This window comes from Jatropha curcas, chromosome 11 (assembly GCF_041381405.1).
Source record: "Jatropha curcas cultivar XTBG-Jc1 chromosome 11, XTBG_Jcur_1.0, whole genome shotgun sequence".
NCBI classification, from domain to species: domain Eukaryota; kingdom Viridiplantae; phylum Streptophyta; class Magnoliopsida; order Malpighiales; family Euphorbiaceae; genus Jatropha; species Jatropha curcas.
Genome location: NC_143161.1, coordinates 23312536 through 23331170, shown reverse-complemented (window position 1 = coordinate 23331170; position 18635 = coordinate 23312536). Strand labels below are relative to the sequence as shown.

Genomic DNA, 18635 nt, shown 5'->3' with positions numbered 1-18635 from the left:
AGAGAGTAAAATATTTTCTGTATATTGGCAAACCTTATAAATCCACATTTTTTAATCTATTAATCATCATAGTCACTACCACTAGTCACCATTTACCACCGGTCACCGGCAGCCACCACCACCGGTGGTTTTCATAATTTATATTTTTTTTTGCATTCTTTTCATATTTAACAAAAAATTTTTAAATTATAAAATTTCTATTATTATTAATATTTTTTATGGTCTTACGAGATAAAGACTCCAAACAACGGAAAATAAGTCATTTGGAAAATATTTTCAAAGAAAATATTGTTTTCCATAAAAATATTTTTCAGCAAGTTATTTTATGGAAATAAACGGAGCCTTAAGGTGAATGTAGTTTCTTTAACTCTAATAATGCCAAACGGAACTACGTTGGTTGATGATAATTGATATACAGTCTAGCATGGGACAAACAATTTGTCTAGGTTATTTCATGTTAAACTTCAAAGATAAGCATCGTAGGAGTTGCATAGTTATATCAACCTTTTGGGATGATTCTGAATTCTGATAGCTTAAATCCAATAGCTAGCTTAGTTTATGTCAAGCACTAATTAAAAAGGACAAGGTAAAATCTTAGGTATCATCTGCTTGTATAATTATAAAAGGAGCACAAGAGGCTAAACTAATCCTTCCCCTCCAACTTCAATTAGCTTTTGCTATATGAAAAGAAATTGTTTTTGAGAAAATGGTTGTTTCAGTGAAAAGAAGAGAAGGCAGTTTCCAGGCAATAACAAGGGCTTTTAGAAGCAGTCAGAAATCACTAAAAGATGCTCTTTTAGTGCAACCATCTCCTGGCTCTGCTCCACATGTAGTAATAGTTATGGATGCACTTAGAGAGTTCACCATTGAGCCATTAAGATGGGCTCTTGAGAATATTATGGCTGCTGGTGGGGTTGTCACTCTCCTTGGAATCATGCCTTGGCTTAATATTCCATGTGAGTCTCCATATACAATTTCATTTATTTTCTTACATCTACTTCCAATTTTATTATTTTTGTATTGAGAACTTTTTCATAATTTCTGCAGCAAATAAATAAATAAATAAATAATAACCATCTAAGTAATTCCTTATAACCTTCAAAAAAGTAACTTCTTATAAATCTTATTTTTGTCATAAAAAGAATACCAATGTGGGAAACAAAGTAATCAAAATTCAGCTTTAAAAAATAAGATAAAATAAAATAAAATAAAATTCAAGGGTACGGGATAACCTTATTTTTTTATATCTTAATTTTTTCCATTTAACGTTAAATTTCAGTTGGTGACGTAGTAATATATGTATATTTGGTCTTTAGTATCCTCAATGACTCCGGAAGTTTGGGCTGTGACGTTAGAAGAATTGCGTGTGGCGCAAGAAATCTTGGGCTATGATTTAAGGATGAACTCCAAATATTTAAAGCTTCAACAAGTAGTAGACCTTTGCAAAACATTTGATGTATGTGCTTCACTTTCTTATCCTTTTTCTACTATTCTTTTATTATAGATTTTACACCAACATCTTTTTCTTGAAAACGACAAGTAGTTTACAATTTTGTGCACATTATGCAGGTTGTGCTGCACAAAGTAGTTGTAATGGGATTTCCCTTGAGATTGATGGTGGTTGAAAAACTTACAGCTTTCCATCCCACATGGGTGGTATTTGATAAGTAAGAATAATATAGTTTATTTTTTTTATTCATTGGGAGACTCAATAGGTTGAAATAACATTTGAATCGTAAAATCGGTGAAAACTTCTGTTGTGAAGAAATCATACTCGAAATCTCTCATTTCTCACATAACTCGAAACCTCCCAGTTGGTTATATATAGATTGATAATATTGTTGATAAATATCCTCGACTAATAGCTTAGTGGTCTAGTATTGTTATTATAATTTGCAAGCAACTAACGACATTGAAAATAATAAAATGATATTCTAATTTTATGTTTGTAATTAACAGACATCTAAAAAGAAATAGAGAGTTCTTCGCTCGAACAATTCCTTGTAGTATGGTAATGATGAATGAAAACGGAGAGGCAGATATGATTCGAGGGCAACCGATGATCAACAGCGGGGAGTTCACTCCTAGTGAATCACCCGCCTCTTTTATACCAACTCCAGAATTGATGATTTCTGATGGATGGAATGAAATTCTTAATGAGTAATAATTTAAGAACCATATATATGAAAATGATCAAAATGTAGAGGAGAAAATTTGTTAGTTTCTTGTGGGTTATTACATAAAATTGTAAGCATGGACTGACTTCTCATTCCTTGCCTATTTTAGTTGATACTTCAGATTCCCTCCTCATTTCTCTCTCTCTCTCTCTCTCTCTTTTTTAATTGTAATAAGACAATTTGCATCCTTGTGTTAGCAGCTATTAAAGCTAGATCATATGGTTGTAATTACCTATATGACGTAATAAAGTTTGATTTTGACCTCGTTTCAGAGTGGAAAATATACATGTTTGATCATTTTGATATGGGTCAAGTCCACTACATAGAAATTTGCATTATTACACTGGGCATGGCGGCCGGTTTGATTCGAACTAGAATTGAATTGAAATCAAACTATATTGTAGATGAATCAAAATCGAACCAGAATTGTACATTTAAAGTTTTAAATTGAAACTGACAATTTAAAAGCCGGTTAAGATTCATATGAATGTTAAAATCTAAACTTGAACCATCTTGGACTTGGTGGTTCCGGTTCGGTTTTGAACAAGAAATTTTTTATTTTATTTTCAAAACTATAATCATTTAACATAATTTTTACACCTTTAAAAGTCTAAATAATCTTTTACTTGATGATACAATTTACTTAATTTTTTTTTTTTGAAAATAAACTATACTTAAAAGTTAAAAATCTAAAAAAATAAAAAGGTAAAAAAGTAAAATATTTAGTTTAAAATTATATTATTTGATACAAATAGGAGTCAATTTAATATTTTTTTCCTTTTAAATTTTTTAATTAGCTCAAAATTACATTGTTTGAATCATTATAAAATTAATTAATTTTATTTTTATATGATTATAAGATTCTAAAAGTTATTTAAAATATAATTTATCAATATTTTTTTAATTCACATTAATATTTTGAAAAGAAATACATAACTTTAGAACCAGATTTTTATTTTTTTTTAAATATACATGTATCACCGAAAATCGTAATTGAAACCGTCGATTTATCGGAATCGTGTTGGAAGTGGCCAAAATTGAAATCGGACCAGAATCAACGATTCAAGTCTGGTGGTTCTGTGAACCGAAATCGACAATTCAATGAATCGGTCATACCTATAGTCCACCCTTACCGAAATTTTTTACAACTATGTAAGATGATCTTGAATTTGATGATTTTCCCTCCTCCTTCCAACTAACATCAACAACACATTAAATGAATAACTTTCAATGTAAATGATTTTCCCTATATCTCAAAATATAAATTGATTTAGGATGATTGTTTTATCCCAAAATAGAAGTTGTTTGAGCATTTTAAGAACTAATAAATGATCTTTTTTCAATTTTATCCTTATTTATATTAGATGTAATATAATGATATGAGATAAAAGATAATTTGATAAAAAGAAAAATTATTTTGGCTCCTCGTAAGACTGACTCATTAAGAGTAACATATTTTAATAACCTTAAAATCAAGGAGTATGATATTGCCTTTTTACCTTTAATTTGTGGAGAAGAGAGAATGAGATATTGACTTCAATTTCAAATAGATCATTATATCACTTATATTGTTTGACTAAAAATCTAAGCAATCATTAATAATTTTAGTTTATCCACATTCATTGGTCTAAAAACTAAATATTTATTATTTGATTTTTTCAAGAAAAATGCCAACAAAATTTTCAAATAATAGGGTACATTTACAAATGTACCTCTAGTGAAAAATCCATCTTTTATGTTACCCAATTGGATAATATAATAAAATATTAAGTGTGAGATCAAACATATAACCTCTTCCATATAATTAAAACACTCTACTACAAAAGCCACTTCAAACATTTATTCTTCTTTAAAAGGCACTTATAATTCATACAATTGAAACAATCTATCACTAACCCATTACAAATATTTGTTCTTTAAAAGGCACTTCTAACTAAATTAATTTGTAAATTGTAAACAAATAAAATAAAAATATTATTAGATAGATATATAAAACATACTCATAAATAAAAATTACGTAAATAAGTGTACAGAGTAAATATTTTAATATTTATTTGTATGCATAAAATTTGTTCCTGAAAATTAAGAAACAAAATACAAAAATACAAATTGTATTTATAAAGAAGTGAATACAATCTCTAGTGTAAAATCTTTTATTACAAAGAAAATTATCCTCTGATTGTTCTCTTTGTTGTGAACACGATTCAAGGGTCAAAACGACTTAATCTTGAATGCAATTCAATGGTCAAAAAGACTTGATGTTGAATTGATGTAGAAAAATTCTGAAAAATTCAAGCGTTAAAGAGACTTGATCTTATATTAGAGTTGAAAGAGTTTTGATTCTTTGGACTTGGGAGAGAGCTTTTGTAGTCTTGAGTTTTATAGAGCTTTGGAGCTTCTTTTCTGTCTTTCTCTCTGTGTGTATCCCCTGTATATAAAGAAAGACAGTCTATTTATAGAGATTTGTGGAAGCTCCCTTTTTAAGTGTGTAATTTGATTGGTCCACTTGGCATACTTTTACTGGTTGTTTAGGTGTCACTTATCTTATGCTAACGTTTGACTTATTTACCAAGTATTTAATTTAATTGGTCCATTTGGTGAATTTTTATTCGACTACAGTAAGTAATATTTATCCAATAATTTTATTTTAATAACCACTTAAATATTTGATTGGTTATTAAAATAAATTATTTAATTTAACTAACTAACAATTTAATTGGCTTGACTAATTAAATAGGGATAATTATATTTTCAGTGTTTAAACTTTTATATTTTTTCTATTTTGGTGTCTCAGCAGAAAATGGTAACGATTAAGTGTCTTAATTTATAAAATTTTACAAATTAATGTCTCAAACAGCGTGGTAAATTGGAAAAATGATTATGCACACGCGTTTTTATTATGCGAAATCTTACTTGGTGAGATGGAGTAAGTTCTTGTGACATGGAAACATTGGGAAATTACTATTATGATCTGCGTCGTATGCTTTCTAACAACCATGTAACCAACATCAACAAGCATCTTCTCTCTTTTAGCAAACTCAATATCTTCATCCACCATCGTCTTAACCAGTTGCTCAAACCCAACTTTTGGCTTCCATCCAAGAACTTTTCTTGCGTTACTAGAATCTCCTTTCAAATTATCAACCTCTGCTGGTCTAAAGTACCTTTTATCAATCACCACATGGTCTTTTCAATTCAATGCGAGAATACCCAAATGCCAATTCCTCCACCGTATACGACTCCTTCGCGGCCACCACATAATCGTTCGACTTTTTTTGTTGCAGAATCATCCACATCGCTTCTGCATCGCTTCGTGATTGAACAGGGTTCGGTTACAAGCAAACAACCGGTAAGCCTCATGGTAATTAACTGTATACCAATGCGCAACACATTTCAGCACTGCGTATGGAGATTTAGGATGAAATGGAGTGGTTTTCAGGAGTTGGATTGGATCCAAATATCTCCAATGATCCAGCCTAATAATATAGGATTTGACTTCTTCCTGTAGCGGCGATATGAGATCTGACGGTTTCAAGGAGTCGAAGAGCACCAGTAGTCACCAATTCAAAAAAAAAAAGGGAGGTCATAATGGTGATTTACTAACATTTCCATGTCAACAAAGGCTCTACATGGCAAATATTTCAGCGCCTAGTTGCTAAGTAAGCTGTTAGCTAATAAAAATTAGGCCCCGCATTTGCAGAATTATTTTTTTGAGATATCAAATTGTAAAATTTTATAAATTAAGGCACTCAATTATTACTGTTTTTTTGTTGAGATACTAAATTAGAAAAAAATATAAAAGTAGAGAACCTGAAGATATAATTATTCCAATTAAATAATTAATTTAATAACTAAATTAACTTAAATAAAATTTAGGTATTTACAAATGCTCTCTCAAGAGTTGTTTAAAAAAACTTGTTTTAACGAGTCTTGAAAATTTGAAGAAGACATTGTTTTTGCATGAATTTCAAATTTTGCAAATGATAATTTCCATGGCCTAATTTAACGAGCCAATTTTTTTTTTCAACACTCTCGGCAATTTAATTTTAATTGATGGAATTTTTTTTTAATTTGAACTTTCTAAGTTACAATTATTTTTTGGCAACTTCAATTTAATAGGCTAATAAATATTTTTTAGCTTCAATAGTGAAACTCTATTTTTTTTTTTAATTAGAATTTTCTATTTTTTAAATTTCCTGTCCTTCAAGAAATTAAAATCCTTAATAATTTTGGAGTTAAGAATTTAAATCCTTGTCGAATTTAGAGTCGAGGATTTAAATCCCTATGAAATTTGGAGTTGACAAATCTATATAAAAGCAACCCTTGCTCCTTATTTTTCTTTCACATCAAAAGTTCAAGCAATTAGCCGCAAACTCCATTGCCCAGGTACGCATCCTTTTAATTTTTTTCTTTTTAATTTGCTAAGCTACAATCCTCTTTGGCTTTGTTTTCTAAGTACCTCTACAGAATATATGCAACATATAAATTTGAAAGAGAACTTGTTTTTTTTAACTCTCCAAGACGGCTTCATTGCAGCTGTGTCCATCTGCTTGCCACTGAGTCACTTATGCTTTCTTTTATTTATTTATTTATTTATCAACTCTTTAAATTGATGGCAACATAATTATATCAAGACCAAAATGATATGCTGATTGTCATCCTACATCAATTTACGTGACACCTTTCATCTATATATATATATATATATATATATATATATATATATATATCATTTTATGCGCATCATGGCCCACATCAAACACTTTGCTTTGCTACTTTGAAAATCTTGGATCAATTTCCAATCTGTAGACTTCCTTCTTCCTTTTCTTTTATTTTCTTTTATTTTTTTTCTCCTTTTACCTAGCTTGATGATGCCATTCTTTTCTTGGATTGCATCAAACCATCGCCTGCAATCAATCTTGGCCCGTGAATTCACCCCTCTTGAGTTGTGCCATACATAAATAGGACCCACATCCTGTAAATCTGGAAAGAATTGGGTTTTCTATATATTTCGTATTGAATAATACAACTCTATTTATACAACGCTATATATAGAGTAGTTACAAAGGATAACTATAAGAGTGTAAGACTATCATTAGAATACAACTACATACAGTTATTTAATAACAAATAATATAACCAATATTATCTGTAACAGCCCCCTTCAAGCTGAACGGCAGGAGACTGCAGTCGAAGCTTGCATGAGTGAGATGCAAATAGTTGCTGCCCTAAAGGTTTGGTCATGATATCTGCGATTTGCTCTGCACTTTTAAGAAACCGAATAGAAACAATGCCAAGCCGTATCTGATCTCGAATAAAATGATAATCAATTTCAACATGCTTTGTTTCGAGCATGAAAAACAGGATTTGAAGTAAGATAGATAGCACTAACATTATCGCACCATAAAGTTGCAGATGCTGCAGGAGCATATCCAATCTCACGTAAAAGAGTAGTAATCCACATTATCTCAGCAGTGGCATTTGCAATAGCTTTATATTCACTTTCTGTACTTGAGCGTGCTACCGTTGGCTACTTCTTACTAGACCAGGAGATTAAATTGTCACCAAAATAAACTAGATAGCCTCCTATTAACCGTCGATCATCAGGACAACCAGCCCAGTCACTATTTGAATAACATTGAAGTGAGAATGTTGATGAAGGACGAAGCAAAAGACCTCGAGTGGCTGTACCATTAAGATAACGTAGCAGTCTTTTGCATGCTTGCCAATGAACATCTGTAGCGCAATGTAAAAATTGAGCTAATTTGTTAACCGCAAAGGCAATGTCCGGTCTAGTAAGAGTTAAGTACTGTAGAGCCCCGATCACTTGTCTATACTCTGTCATAGAATCCAATAAAGTTCCTGTTTGTTTATTGAGATTTGGCGTAGTTGCCATAGGTGTAGCACAGGACTTGGAGTCTTCCATTTGTGTTGCTTGTAATATTTCAGAGAGATATTTGCTTTGAGAAAGCAATAAACCATCCGGCGTCTTTGTGGCCTCAACTCCTGTAACGCCCCAAAATTTTCGAATCTTAAAATAATATTATTTTATCGGGCATGAATGGTGTACAGAAAGGGGGATAATATTTTATTTAGATCCGAGGAAGATATTGAGTATGATTAACTATGAATGGGTAGTGATTTACCAGTCTATGAATAGTACCACCGATCTGTGAATAATACTACCGGTCCGGGAGTCGGTATTATTTTAGTCCGGAAAAATTACTATATATGTTTTATATTTTCTTTAATATTTTTGGAGTATGTATGCATGATTTTTATGGGTAGAAAGTAAGTAATGAATATTTTTGGAGAATTTAGATAATTAGTGAATAGTGAATTATGATGCTTTATTAATTAAGGAAATTTGAGGAATAATTGTTATGGAGTAATTTGAGAAATTTGTGGAGATAAATAATATTGTGAAGGAATTGAATTGGAGAATATTTTTAGCCATTAGATGAGCTTAATCTTAGCCATCCAATTATGGGGAAAGGACCAAAATACCCTTTGATCACTTTATAAGGTCAACTTCAATTATTAAGCAACCACTTTTTCTCTTCTTCTTCTTCTCTTCAACGCCACTTCCTCTTCTTCTTCTCTTCTTTGTTTTTCTTCACTTCTTACTTGTTAAATCCACCAAATTAAACCCACCCAACTTGATTTAAGTAATTAATCTTAGAGAATTAAGCTTGAGAAGTGATTTGTGGTGATTAGTTTTAAGAAATTTGGAGATTTTCTACTTACGCCAAAGGTTGGGGAAACCTCTACCATGGAGTAAAGGCAAATTTAGAGCTTAGAAAGCTTTAATTTAAACTTGCTAAAGCTTATTTTTAAGGTTAGTGTTCATAAACACACTTACCTTACTTAAATTTTTGATTTTGTGCATTTATGCTATCATACATGTATTTTGGGATTTTGTATGAAATGATTGATTTGTTGAACTTTGGTTGCAATAACATGCTCTTGGGTGACGTTTGATGAGTATTTAGTATGTGGTAGAAATCTCTACCTTGTATCTTTGTTGTTCATGTTCTTTTCATGGTTGAAGAAAGCTGAATTTGGAAAATAGTGTTATAGGGTGAGATTAAGGACTAGTTTTTGACCATTTCTATTTTCCATTTGTGCCTGAGTCCTTCATGAAAGTTGTAGGTCTACTTCTTAGCTTTCCAACCCATCCTCTTGTGTCCAATTTGGAGATACATAGCTCAACTTATGGCTGAAATACCTAAACTAACTCTGTTATGTCGGGCCACATGCATCACTGAATTGAGTGCCCATTTTGACCACTATAATGACACGATTTGGTTCTGAGGTCTTCATGAAAGTTGTTTCCCTGTGTCTTGAGACTTCCATGGTTCTGGATTGGTTTAATTTGAGTGTTTGGTTAAGTAGGAATTCAATAAATATTGGACTTAGTTCTGCTGAATCGGGTCTGGACTGTTGGTCTGTGTTCCTAGCTTCTTTTTACCACCTTATGCATTGATATTGGCTGTGATCCCTTCATAACATTTGTAGCATTTTATCTTAGCTTTCTAATGAATCTAATTTCATTCAATTTGGAGACCTATAACTCAAGTTATGTCTTAAAAACACAGCAAAGGTCAAGAATATTTTAATGCTGAAAATTTCCTATGCCTTGACTCATAGGTTTATTTGGATAAATGTATGTATGAATCATGTGTGTTGAGGTTCTCTTGATTATTTGTATGTTTGAGGATTGATTTGACAAAAATAAGATATAAGGTTGAAAAGTGGTATTGTGGATATGTTTAAATGTATATAAATGGGAAAAATTGTTGGAAATTTTGGGATAAAGTGTGGAATTAGTTTAGATAATGCATGATGAGGATAGAAATGGATACCTTGGTGCATAAGAGTTATGTTAGTATGCTTGGTTGGAGAAGGAAATTCCTCCCCTTGGTTTTCATTAAGAGGCCAAACCACTCTAGGGTGGTAAGGCTTACTTAATTCTTATTTTTTTGTATAGTATAAGTATGACATAAGTATGATTTTATATGATAAGAAGTTTCTTATGATAAATTTCATTATGATGTTAAGAAAGTTTTAAAAGAAAAGGAATTGATGAGAAATTTTCCTATATTATATATATATATATATATATATATATATATATATATTACTACTAGCCGATCTACATAAGAAAGGATCCATTTTTGTTGGTATCAGAGCCCATAGTCTTTAATGCTACGTGGTAGAGATACATAAAAAGTCTTCATTTTATGATATATAATAAAAGGTTTTGGCTTTGCCTACTGAACCCACGCCTACTGAACCCATGAGTAAGTCCCATGTAAGTGGCATCTAACGGGTATAACCAGGAAGGGTATAACCAGGTAGTCAAAAAATTTTATCGTATATTATAGAATGGATCCTTTCTTATGTAGATCGGCTAGTAGTAATAGATCTGAAGACTCCGATAACTCAGAAATTAAAAGAGTCATAAATAGAAATGAATTAATTTTGCAAGATTTTAGTAAAGCAATTGATGAATGGGAAATTCCTAAAGTTGATAAAGAACAAATTTATAAAGTTTCTAAATTTAATCTATTTAAAACAGATTATGTAATTAAAACCGAAAACAGAGATTTTCAATTAAGTAAACCTTTTGAACGGATAACTCTTTTGTCTTCTAAAACTTTGCAACATCATAAAAGTAAAAAATATAAATATATTCATCTAGGATTAATTCAAGTAGGAATAAAACCTTTAACCAGAGAAGGATTAAATACTAGTATTCTTGCAGTAGTAAGAGATGCTAGATTTTTAAATTTTCAAGATTCTTTATTAGGATCAGTTGAAACTAGCTTAAGTGAAGGACCGATCTCCTTTGAGGTCTATCCAGATATGACTGTTTCATTAAATGATTTAAATATATTAGAAAGTATTATTTTAGAAATTAAAACTCATAATTATAAAATGAAGCAAGGATCTATTCCTATCGCTTTAATTTATAAAATTCATTATAAAGCTATGAATTCAGCCTTTGGAACTAAATATAAATTACAACCTAAAATTGGAGAAACAAGATTTCTACAGACTGATTTGACTAAAAAAAACACTGTAATCCCTAAAACTATTCAATGGAAAGATATTACTCTTCCAGATGAATGGATATTGGAAGGGGTTGTACCTCCTCATGTTCCAGACCCAGTAAAACCAAATGTCAATTTACAAAAAATTGAACAATTTGAAGATGGTAAAGTAACATTAAAATTTAATCGTAGTCAAAGTATGAGGTATACAGGGTCATCTTCGTCTGTTACAACAGATGACAATGATAAACCTAGTTCCTTTATACCTTCTGTAATCTATGCTAAGTATAAAGAACCTGAAAATAAACCCATTATTCAAACCTTAGTAAAACCCAGATATTCTACTTCGGATATTCCAAATAAAATGAAAGGAGTTGATTATAGTCATTCTATCCCACAGGCAGTTTATAATCCTGTAGATAATTATGTTAATCAACAGTCCAACTTAGTAAATACATCTCTAGAATCACCAACAGCTTCAGCTATAACTGAAAATGTTAGTGATATAAACCGAGAATTAAATGTTATTAGTAAAGAAGATATTGAAAAAAGTTTAATAAAAGAAATATCTAAAACAAAGAATTTACTAAAAATGAAACAGATATTAAAAACTTATACTTTTGGCGAATTAAAATATGAATATTTAGATTATAAATTAAATAACTCAACTGAAATTAAATTTTTTGATTGGTATAACCTCATTAAGGAGAAACAATCTGATAAAAGTTTAAATCCAATCACTATTCGCGATAAAAGACCAGAATGGATAGTAAATGAACAAACAATAAAAAGTGATTTTCCTCCTAAAACAATTAGTAAATTAAAACATCAAGATCATGAAATTATATGTGCACCGTATAAAGTCGCTCGAGATAATGATACAAATAGTAAGATAATTGAACAAAATAACTTTAGTAATGCAAGTTTAATTTGTTTAAACTCACAATTAAAACGAATAGAACATATGCTAGAAGATAAACCTTTAGTGTCAGAAACCATAAAAGGAAAAGAAACTGTAAAAACTCACATGTTTAAACCTTATCAAATTTCTCAATCAAGTAAACAAGAATTTGTAAATAAATTAAAAGATCAATTGAGTAAACTTGAGGTTCATTCAGCAACTAATCAACATGTAGCTCCTGACACTACTGAAGCCTCTAGAAATATAAACACTATAGAAGAAAACACCAACTCTGATGACAGTGAACCTGACTCAGAAAATGCTAAACAATTTGAGTTAAATCCTATAAATCATCATCGAGAAATAGTAAATAGGGCATCAGACTTAGGCATTATTGATAAACCTAACACTGTATCTCAATTTAAATATAATGCTTTAACAATCTATGAATGGAACATAGATGGTTTAAGTGAATATAATATATTAAGTATTTTGCAACAAATGACTATGGCTGCAAATGCTTATAAAACACAGTCAATTATTTCTGATAAAGCTATTGCAGAAATCCTCATTGCTGGATTTACTGGACAACTTAAAGGTTGGTGGGACTATCATCTCACTGAACAACAACATTTAGAAATCCTCAATTCAATTCAAATAAATGATGAAGGTGAACCCATATATGATGAAAATGGTGAAGTAATTCAGGATGCTGTGTCATCTTTAATTCTCACTATTTCACTTCATTTTATTGGGGACCCATCTCACTTAAAAGATAAAAATGCAGAATTACTTAGTAATTTAAAATGTAAACACTTAGGTGATTTTCAAGAATATAAAACTACTTTTCTAACTAGGTTAATGTTAAGGGAAGACTCCAATCAAAGCTTTTGGAAAGAAAAGTTTTTGGCTGGACTACCTTATTTCTTAGGAGAAAAAGTTAGGAACAATATTAAACAACAATATGGTCAACCTATACCATACAGTAAATTAACTTATGGTCAATTAATTAGTATAATTCAAAAAGAAGGTTTGCATATTTGTCATGACTTAAAACTTCAAAGAACAATAAAATATGAAATGCAGAAAACTAAAAAAGAATTAGGATCATTTTGTAAACAATTTGATTATAGTTTAAAATCTCCACAGAAATGTCATGGACAATGCTTGCGAACACATAAATCTAAAAAACAGTATAAAAATAAATATCATAAAAGACAATACAGGTCTACACCTAGTCAAGATAAATTTTATTCTAAAGAAAAATATAAACCCCATAGGAAGTCTAAAAGAAAGCAACAAGCTAAAAATTCCAATAAAACCTCTTATAAAGATTTAACTTGTTATAATTGTGGTAAAAAGGGACATACTTCAAAATTTTGTAAATTTAATAAAAAGTTAAATGAATTACATTTAGATGAAGAAGTGTTAAATAAAATCCACGAATTATATCTTGATTCTGAATCTTCGGCATCTGAGGTTATAGAAAGTGGAAATCAAATTGATGAATTAGGTACAACAACTAGTTCATCTGATTATTCTATAAATATGTTAACTAAAGATCAAAGTACGCTTTTAGAAGTGGTAAATTCTATAGATGACCAAGACACTAAAGCTAAACTCCTTCAAAAACTCATTAAAAGTTTTGAAGAAACCCAGATAGTAAAAGAGGATATAACTCCTAAAATTCAACATGATACTTATGATCTCACAACTATATTAAATAAAAATAAGCATAAAAAAGTAGAAGCAGAAAATTCCACTAGTAATTTAAAAAATGAAGTTAGAAATCTAAAGAAGGAAGTTAGTGAATTAAAACGACAATTTCAACTTCATGATAGACTAATAAAGGTATTAGAATCTCAACTTATTTCTAGTTTTTCTTCTGATGAAGTAGAACCAGATAAAGATGAAATAAATCAATTAGATGAAGATGTAGATAGTAATTTTCTAAACTTATTACAAGAAATAACTTCAAGAAAATATTTGGTAAAAATAAATATTCAGGTAAATGATTTTGTGATAGATGCAATTGCACTGTTTGATACAGGTGCAGACTTAAACTGTATAAAATTAGATTTAATCCCTAAAAGATATTGGTCAAAAACTAATGAAAAACTAAGTACTGCAAATAAATCTAAATTAGAAATTATAGGTAAAACAGATGCACAAATAGTAAACTAAGGTTTAGAAATAAACACAGTATTTTTATTATCACCTCAAATAAATTATATGGTTATATTAGGAACCCCTTTTATCAATCTAATAACACCATATTCAGTTAAAGAGGATTGTATTAAATTTAAAATAAGAAGTAGTACAGTTAAGTTAGAATTCACAGAAAAACCTAAGAAGAAGCAATTAAATCTCTTAAAAGCTCATTTAATTAAAATATTAGAGATCAATTCTTTAATTAAATCTAGAGAAGAAGATTTAAAAGATGCAAGAAATAATATGTGTTTAAACAAAATTAAACAACAATTAGAGACTAAAGAAATACAAGATAAAATCACAACATTAAAAGAATTTATGGAAAGGGAACTATGTGCTGATCATCCACATGCTTTTTGGGATCGTAAACAACACATAGTAGATTTACCATATGAAAAAGATTTTGATGAAAAAACTATTAAAACTAAAGCTAGACCAATTCAGATGAATCCTGAATTGATAGAGCATTGTAAAAATGAAATTCAGGATTTACTCAATAAAAAATTAATATCTAAATCTAGAAGCCCATGGTCTTGTGCGGCTTTTTATGTCAATAAAAATGCTGAAATAGAACGTGGTGTACCGAGATTAGTAATAAATTATAAACCATTAAATACGGCTTTAAAATGGATTAGATATCCAATTCCTAATAAAAAAGATCTTCTAAAAAATTTATATAAAGCAAATATTTTCAATAAATTTGATATGAAATCTGGATATTGGCAGATTCAAATTGATCCTAAGGATAGATATAAAACTGCATTTACAGTTCCATTTGGTCAATATGAATGGAATGTAATGCCTGTTGGACTAAAAAATGCTCCTTCTGAATTTCAGAGGATTATGAATGATATTTTTAATCCTTATTCTAAATTTTGTATTGTATATATTGATGATGTACTTATTTTTAGTACAACTCTTCATGAACATTTCACACACTTAAAAACATTTTGTATGATAATTCGGCAAAATGGTTTGGCCTTAAGTAAAACTAAAATGAACTTGTTTAAAACTAAAATGGTTGCAGGAACCCTAAACCTTTGTGCTAAATTGTTGATTAAATTTATTATAAGTATGCTCTGTGGATGCAGCTTAGTCTGATCTTCCACATCAGAAATATTGTGTAAACTGTATGTTAATTCTGAAGTAAAATCATACTTAATGAATTATATAAGTATTCATATAAACCCAATTAATCATAGTATTTTAGTTCACAGTTATAATTTATTGGAAGATCAGACTAAGCTGCATCCACAGAGCATACTTATAACAAATTTAATCAACAATTTAGCACAAAGGTTTAGGGTTCCTGCAACCTTAACCTGGGATCCCCAGAATTAAGTCAGATTGTGGAGGGAGAAGAGAAAGGTGCCGTAAACACGGACTTATGTTCGTAGCAGTTTAAGATAAAATACAAACTTTATTTATTTACAAAATATAAATACAAGATTTAAAACTTACAAGAGTTTTAGATTTAGACTTTCTCCAACTTGAACGCTTACAGCTTGAACTAGGAGCGAAGAAGGAGAGAGGGAGTATGGTTAATTTAACTAAAAACTAAACTTATGCCTTCACAAGGGGAGAGGCTCCCTTTGTAAAGAAAAAACAAAGAATCTTCTTTCCTGTAGACTGTTTATTTTTTACTGTTGATGCACATGACTCTACTTACCACGGAATTTTACTGCAGAGAAATAGTGCTTGGTCGGCCATTGGAGCTTGCCTTTTACTGTAGAGACACGTGAAGGAATAAGGTTCCTTCTGCCTTTTAATCAGATGAGGACGAAGTGTCCTTCTTTTTCTTTTCTTTTCTTTTCACTTTGCTTTTTTGTTTTAACTTTGCTTTTCCTTTTTCTTTTTTGTCAGTTTTACTTTTTACTATTATTGATTGAAGAATATCATCATTGCTATCTTTACTTGAAACAAGGGAAGATGATGATGTTGACGAAGATGAGGACGCCATGTCTGCCCATTTGGCTTTGCCTTTAAGACTGGGTTTGGATGACGATTTATCTGAAGAGACTGCTGTCGGTTTACTTGATGAGGGTTTTATTGGAGAATTTGAACCTGTGGAAAGCTGCTGGAACATTTCCTGGCAAATTCTTTTATACTCATCAGGTGTTTTAGCCGCTGCTAACCTGGCTTGACACTGTGCTTTTTGGATTCCAAATGTAGGTTGATCCTTTAAAGCAAGAGTTGTAGCATAGGTTAATGCAGGTGTACCAGAAAGTTTAGTTCTAATCCATTGATCGATTTTAAGTTCAGTGGTAGAGTTCTTGAATGATCCCCACCATTTAATCTTGTGTCGTTTTACCAACATAGGAATTTGAGTTCCTATGGCATACTGAGTGTCCAAATACCATTGATATACCTAGGGCGTAAAGAAGGCCATACAATAGTACATTAAGGATGGAATATGGGCTTCTTCAGGTCTAGGTTTATAATGGGCTTTAAAGTACTGATATAAAGAGATGATAGGAGGAGGGAGAATATCATTGGATAAACCCCTTGTTTGCCACCATTTTTTAAACCAGTTTGGAATCTTTAAATCAGTACGAAAAGACTGATCAAAATAAATTAACCACGAATGAGTAGCAGTGGGATTTTGAATATAGAAAACTTTTTCCCATGCTTCTTTATAGTCAAAATAATTATAAGTAGTACTATGTACATGCTTATATAAAACTTTGAATTTTACTGGAGTATAAAGGGATGGAGCAGGCCAATCTTTAGGATGAATGACTCTTTGGATTTTTATGGAAGAGTACAAAATAATAGATTTATTTTTAGGATCAAAATTATGTTTAATTTTTACAGAGTCAGTATCAAGTAAGATATTATGATAATATTCCTGAGGTTTTGAAAGATCATTTGGAGTAAAATACCAATCCTCAGGGTAATAGTGTTTTAAAATTGACCAAGGATTAATATTATTATACCCATCCTCGATCTCAATTTCATAATCAAAAATATTTTTAACAAACCATTTATGTATACTTTGAGGAGTATACTGGATTTTTGGCAAATCCACAGCCATCAACGGATTTGATAAGTCTTTACTGTCTACCGTTTGAGACAGACTAGCCGTACCATGAACGGGCACGATCGTTTTAAGTTTAGAAGACATACCTGCATCCTCTGTGGAAGAAGATGCTATACCTTGCAACGCCTTTAAAACTTCAAGAGATTGACTAAGTTGTTCAATCCATTTTTGAAGATCTTTAGAGGTTTTAGTGTTTAAGGTTGGGGTTTTAGTGAGGTCTTCAGAATGCTCAGAAAGAGCTTTAGTGGGTGAGTCGGATTCTTCTTTAATGGCTTTTCCCTTATCCTTTTTCTTGCCCATTGTTCTGTAAGAATTCACGAGTAAGAAAGTCTGGAATATTGTTTTTATTACCAGGAATGAATTCAATATCAAAATCAAAAATACTTAATAATGCTTGCCATCGTGCAAAAATTTGTTTAGAGGCAAGATTTTGAACATCTTTTTGTAAAACATCTTTAGCAGATTTGCAGTCGATACTTAATAAAAATTTTTGATTTAAAAGATCAGATTGGAATTTGTTTATACAAAGGACTATACTTAAAATTTCCTTTTTAATAGTAGAATAGTTAACTTGAGCGGGAGTCCAATGTCCTGAAGTATATTGGATTATACGCTCTTTATTATCAAGTTTTTGTTTTAAAATACCACCATATCCTATATCCGAAGCATCAGTTTCAACAATTTTAAATGCTGTAGGATTAGGAATATATAAATAAGGTATTTCTTTTACTAAAGATTTTATCTTTTGAACTAATTGAGTATGCTTTTCCGTCCAAGGACTAGCATTTTTTCGTAATCGATCATGCAATAATTTTAACATACAATTTAAATTAGGGTAAAAATCAATGACATAATTTAAACAACTAAGAAACTTTTGTAATTGGAGTTTATTAGTAATTTCATCTGGAAATTTTTCTCCAAATACCAATGTTCTTTCTATGGGTTGAATTTTACCTTGCTCAATATAATGACCCAAAAATCTGATTTTAGTTTTAAACAAGTCCATTTTAGTTTTACTTAAGGCCAAACCATTTTGCCAAATTATCATACAAAATGTTTTTAAGTGTGTGAAATGTTCATGAAGAGTTGTACTAAAAATAAGTACATCATCAATATATACAATACAAAATTTAGAATAAGGATTAAAAATATCATTCATAATCCTCTGAAATTCAGAAGGAGCATTTTTTAGTCCAAAAGACATTACATTCCATTCATATTGACCAAATGGAACTGTAAATGCAGTTTTA

At 30.4% G+C, this 18635-nt stretch overlaps 1 protein-coding gene and 1 pseudogene across 1 annotated transcript; one reads left to right on the top strand and one right to left on the bottom strand.

Annotated features, from left to right (window-relative positions):
• The first annotated feature begins 706 nt into the window (after positions 1 to 706).
• LOC149492766 (uncharacterized) lies at positions 707 to 2164 on the top strand. Its single transcript, XM_089715824.1, has 4 exons — positions 707 to 956; positions 1317 to 1456; positions 1570 to 1667; positions 1960 to 2164. Exons 1-4 carry the CDS (start codon positions 707 to 709, stop codon positions 2162 to 2164), a joined length of 693 nt encoding a protein of 230 aa, XP_089571950.1.
• Positions 2165 to 5000: 2836 nt separating this feature from the next.
• On the bottom strand, positions 5001 to 5764 carry LOC110009908 (GDP-mannose 4,6 dehydratase 1 pseudogene; annotated as a pseudogene).
• Positions 5765 to 18635: the final 12871 nt, after the last annotated feature.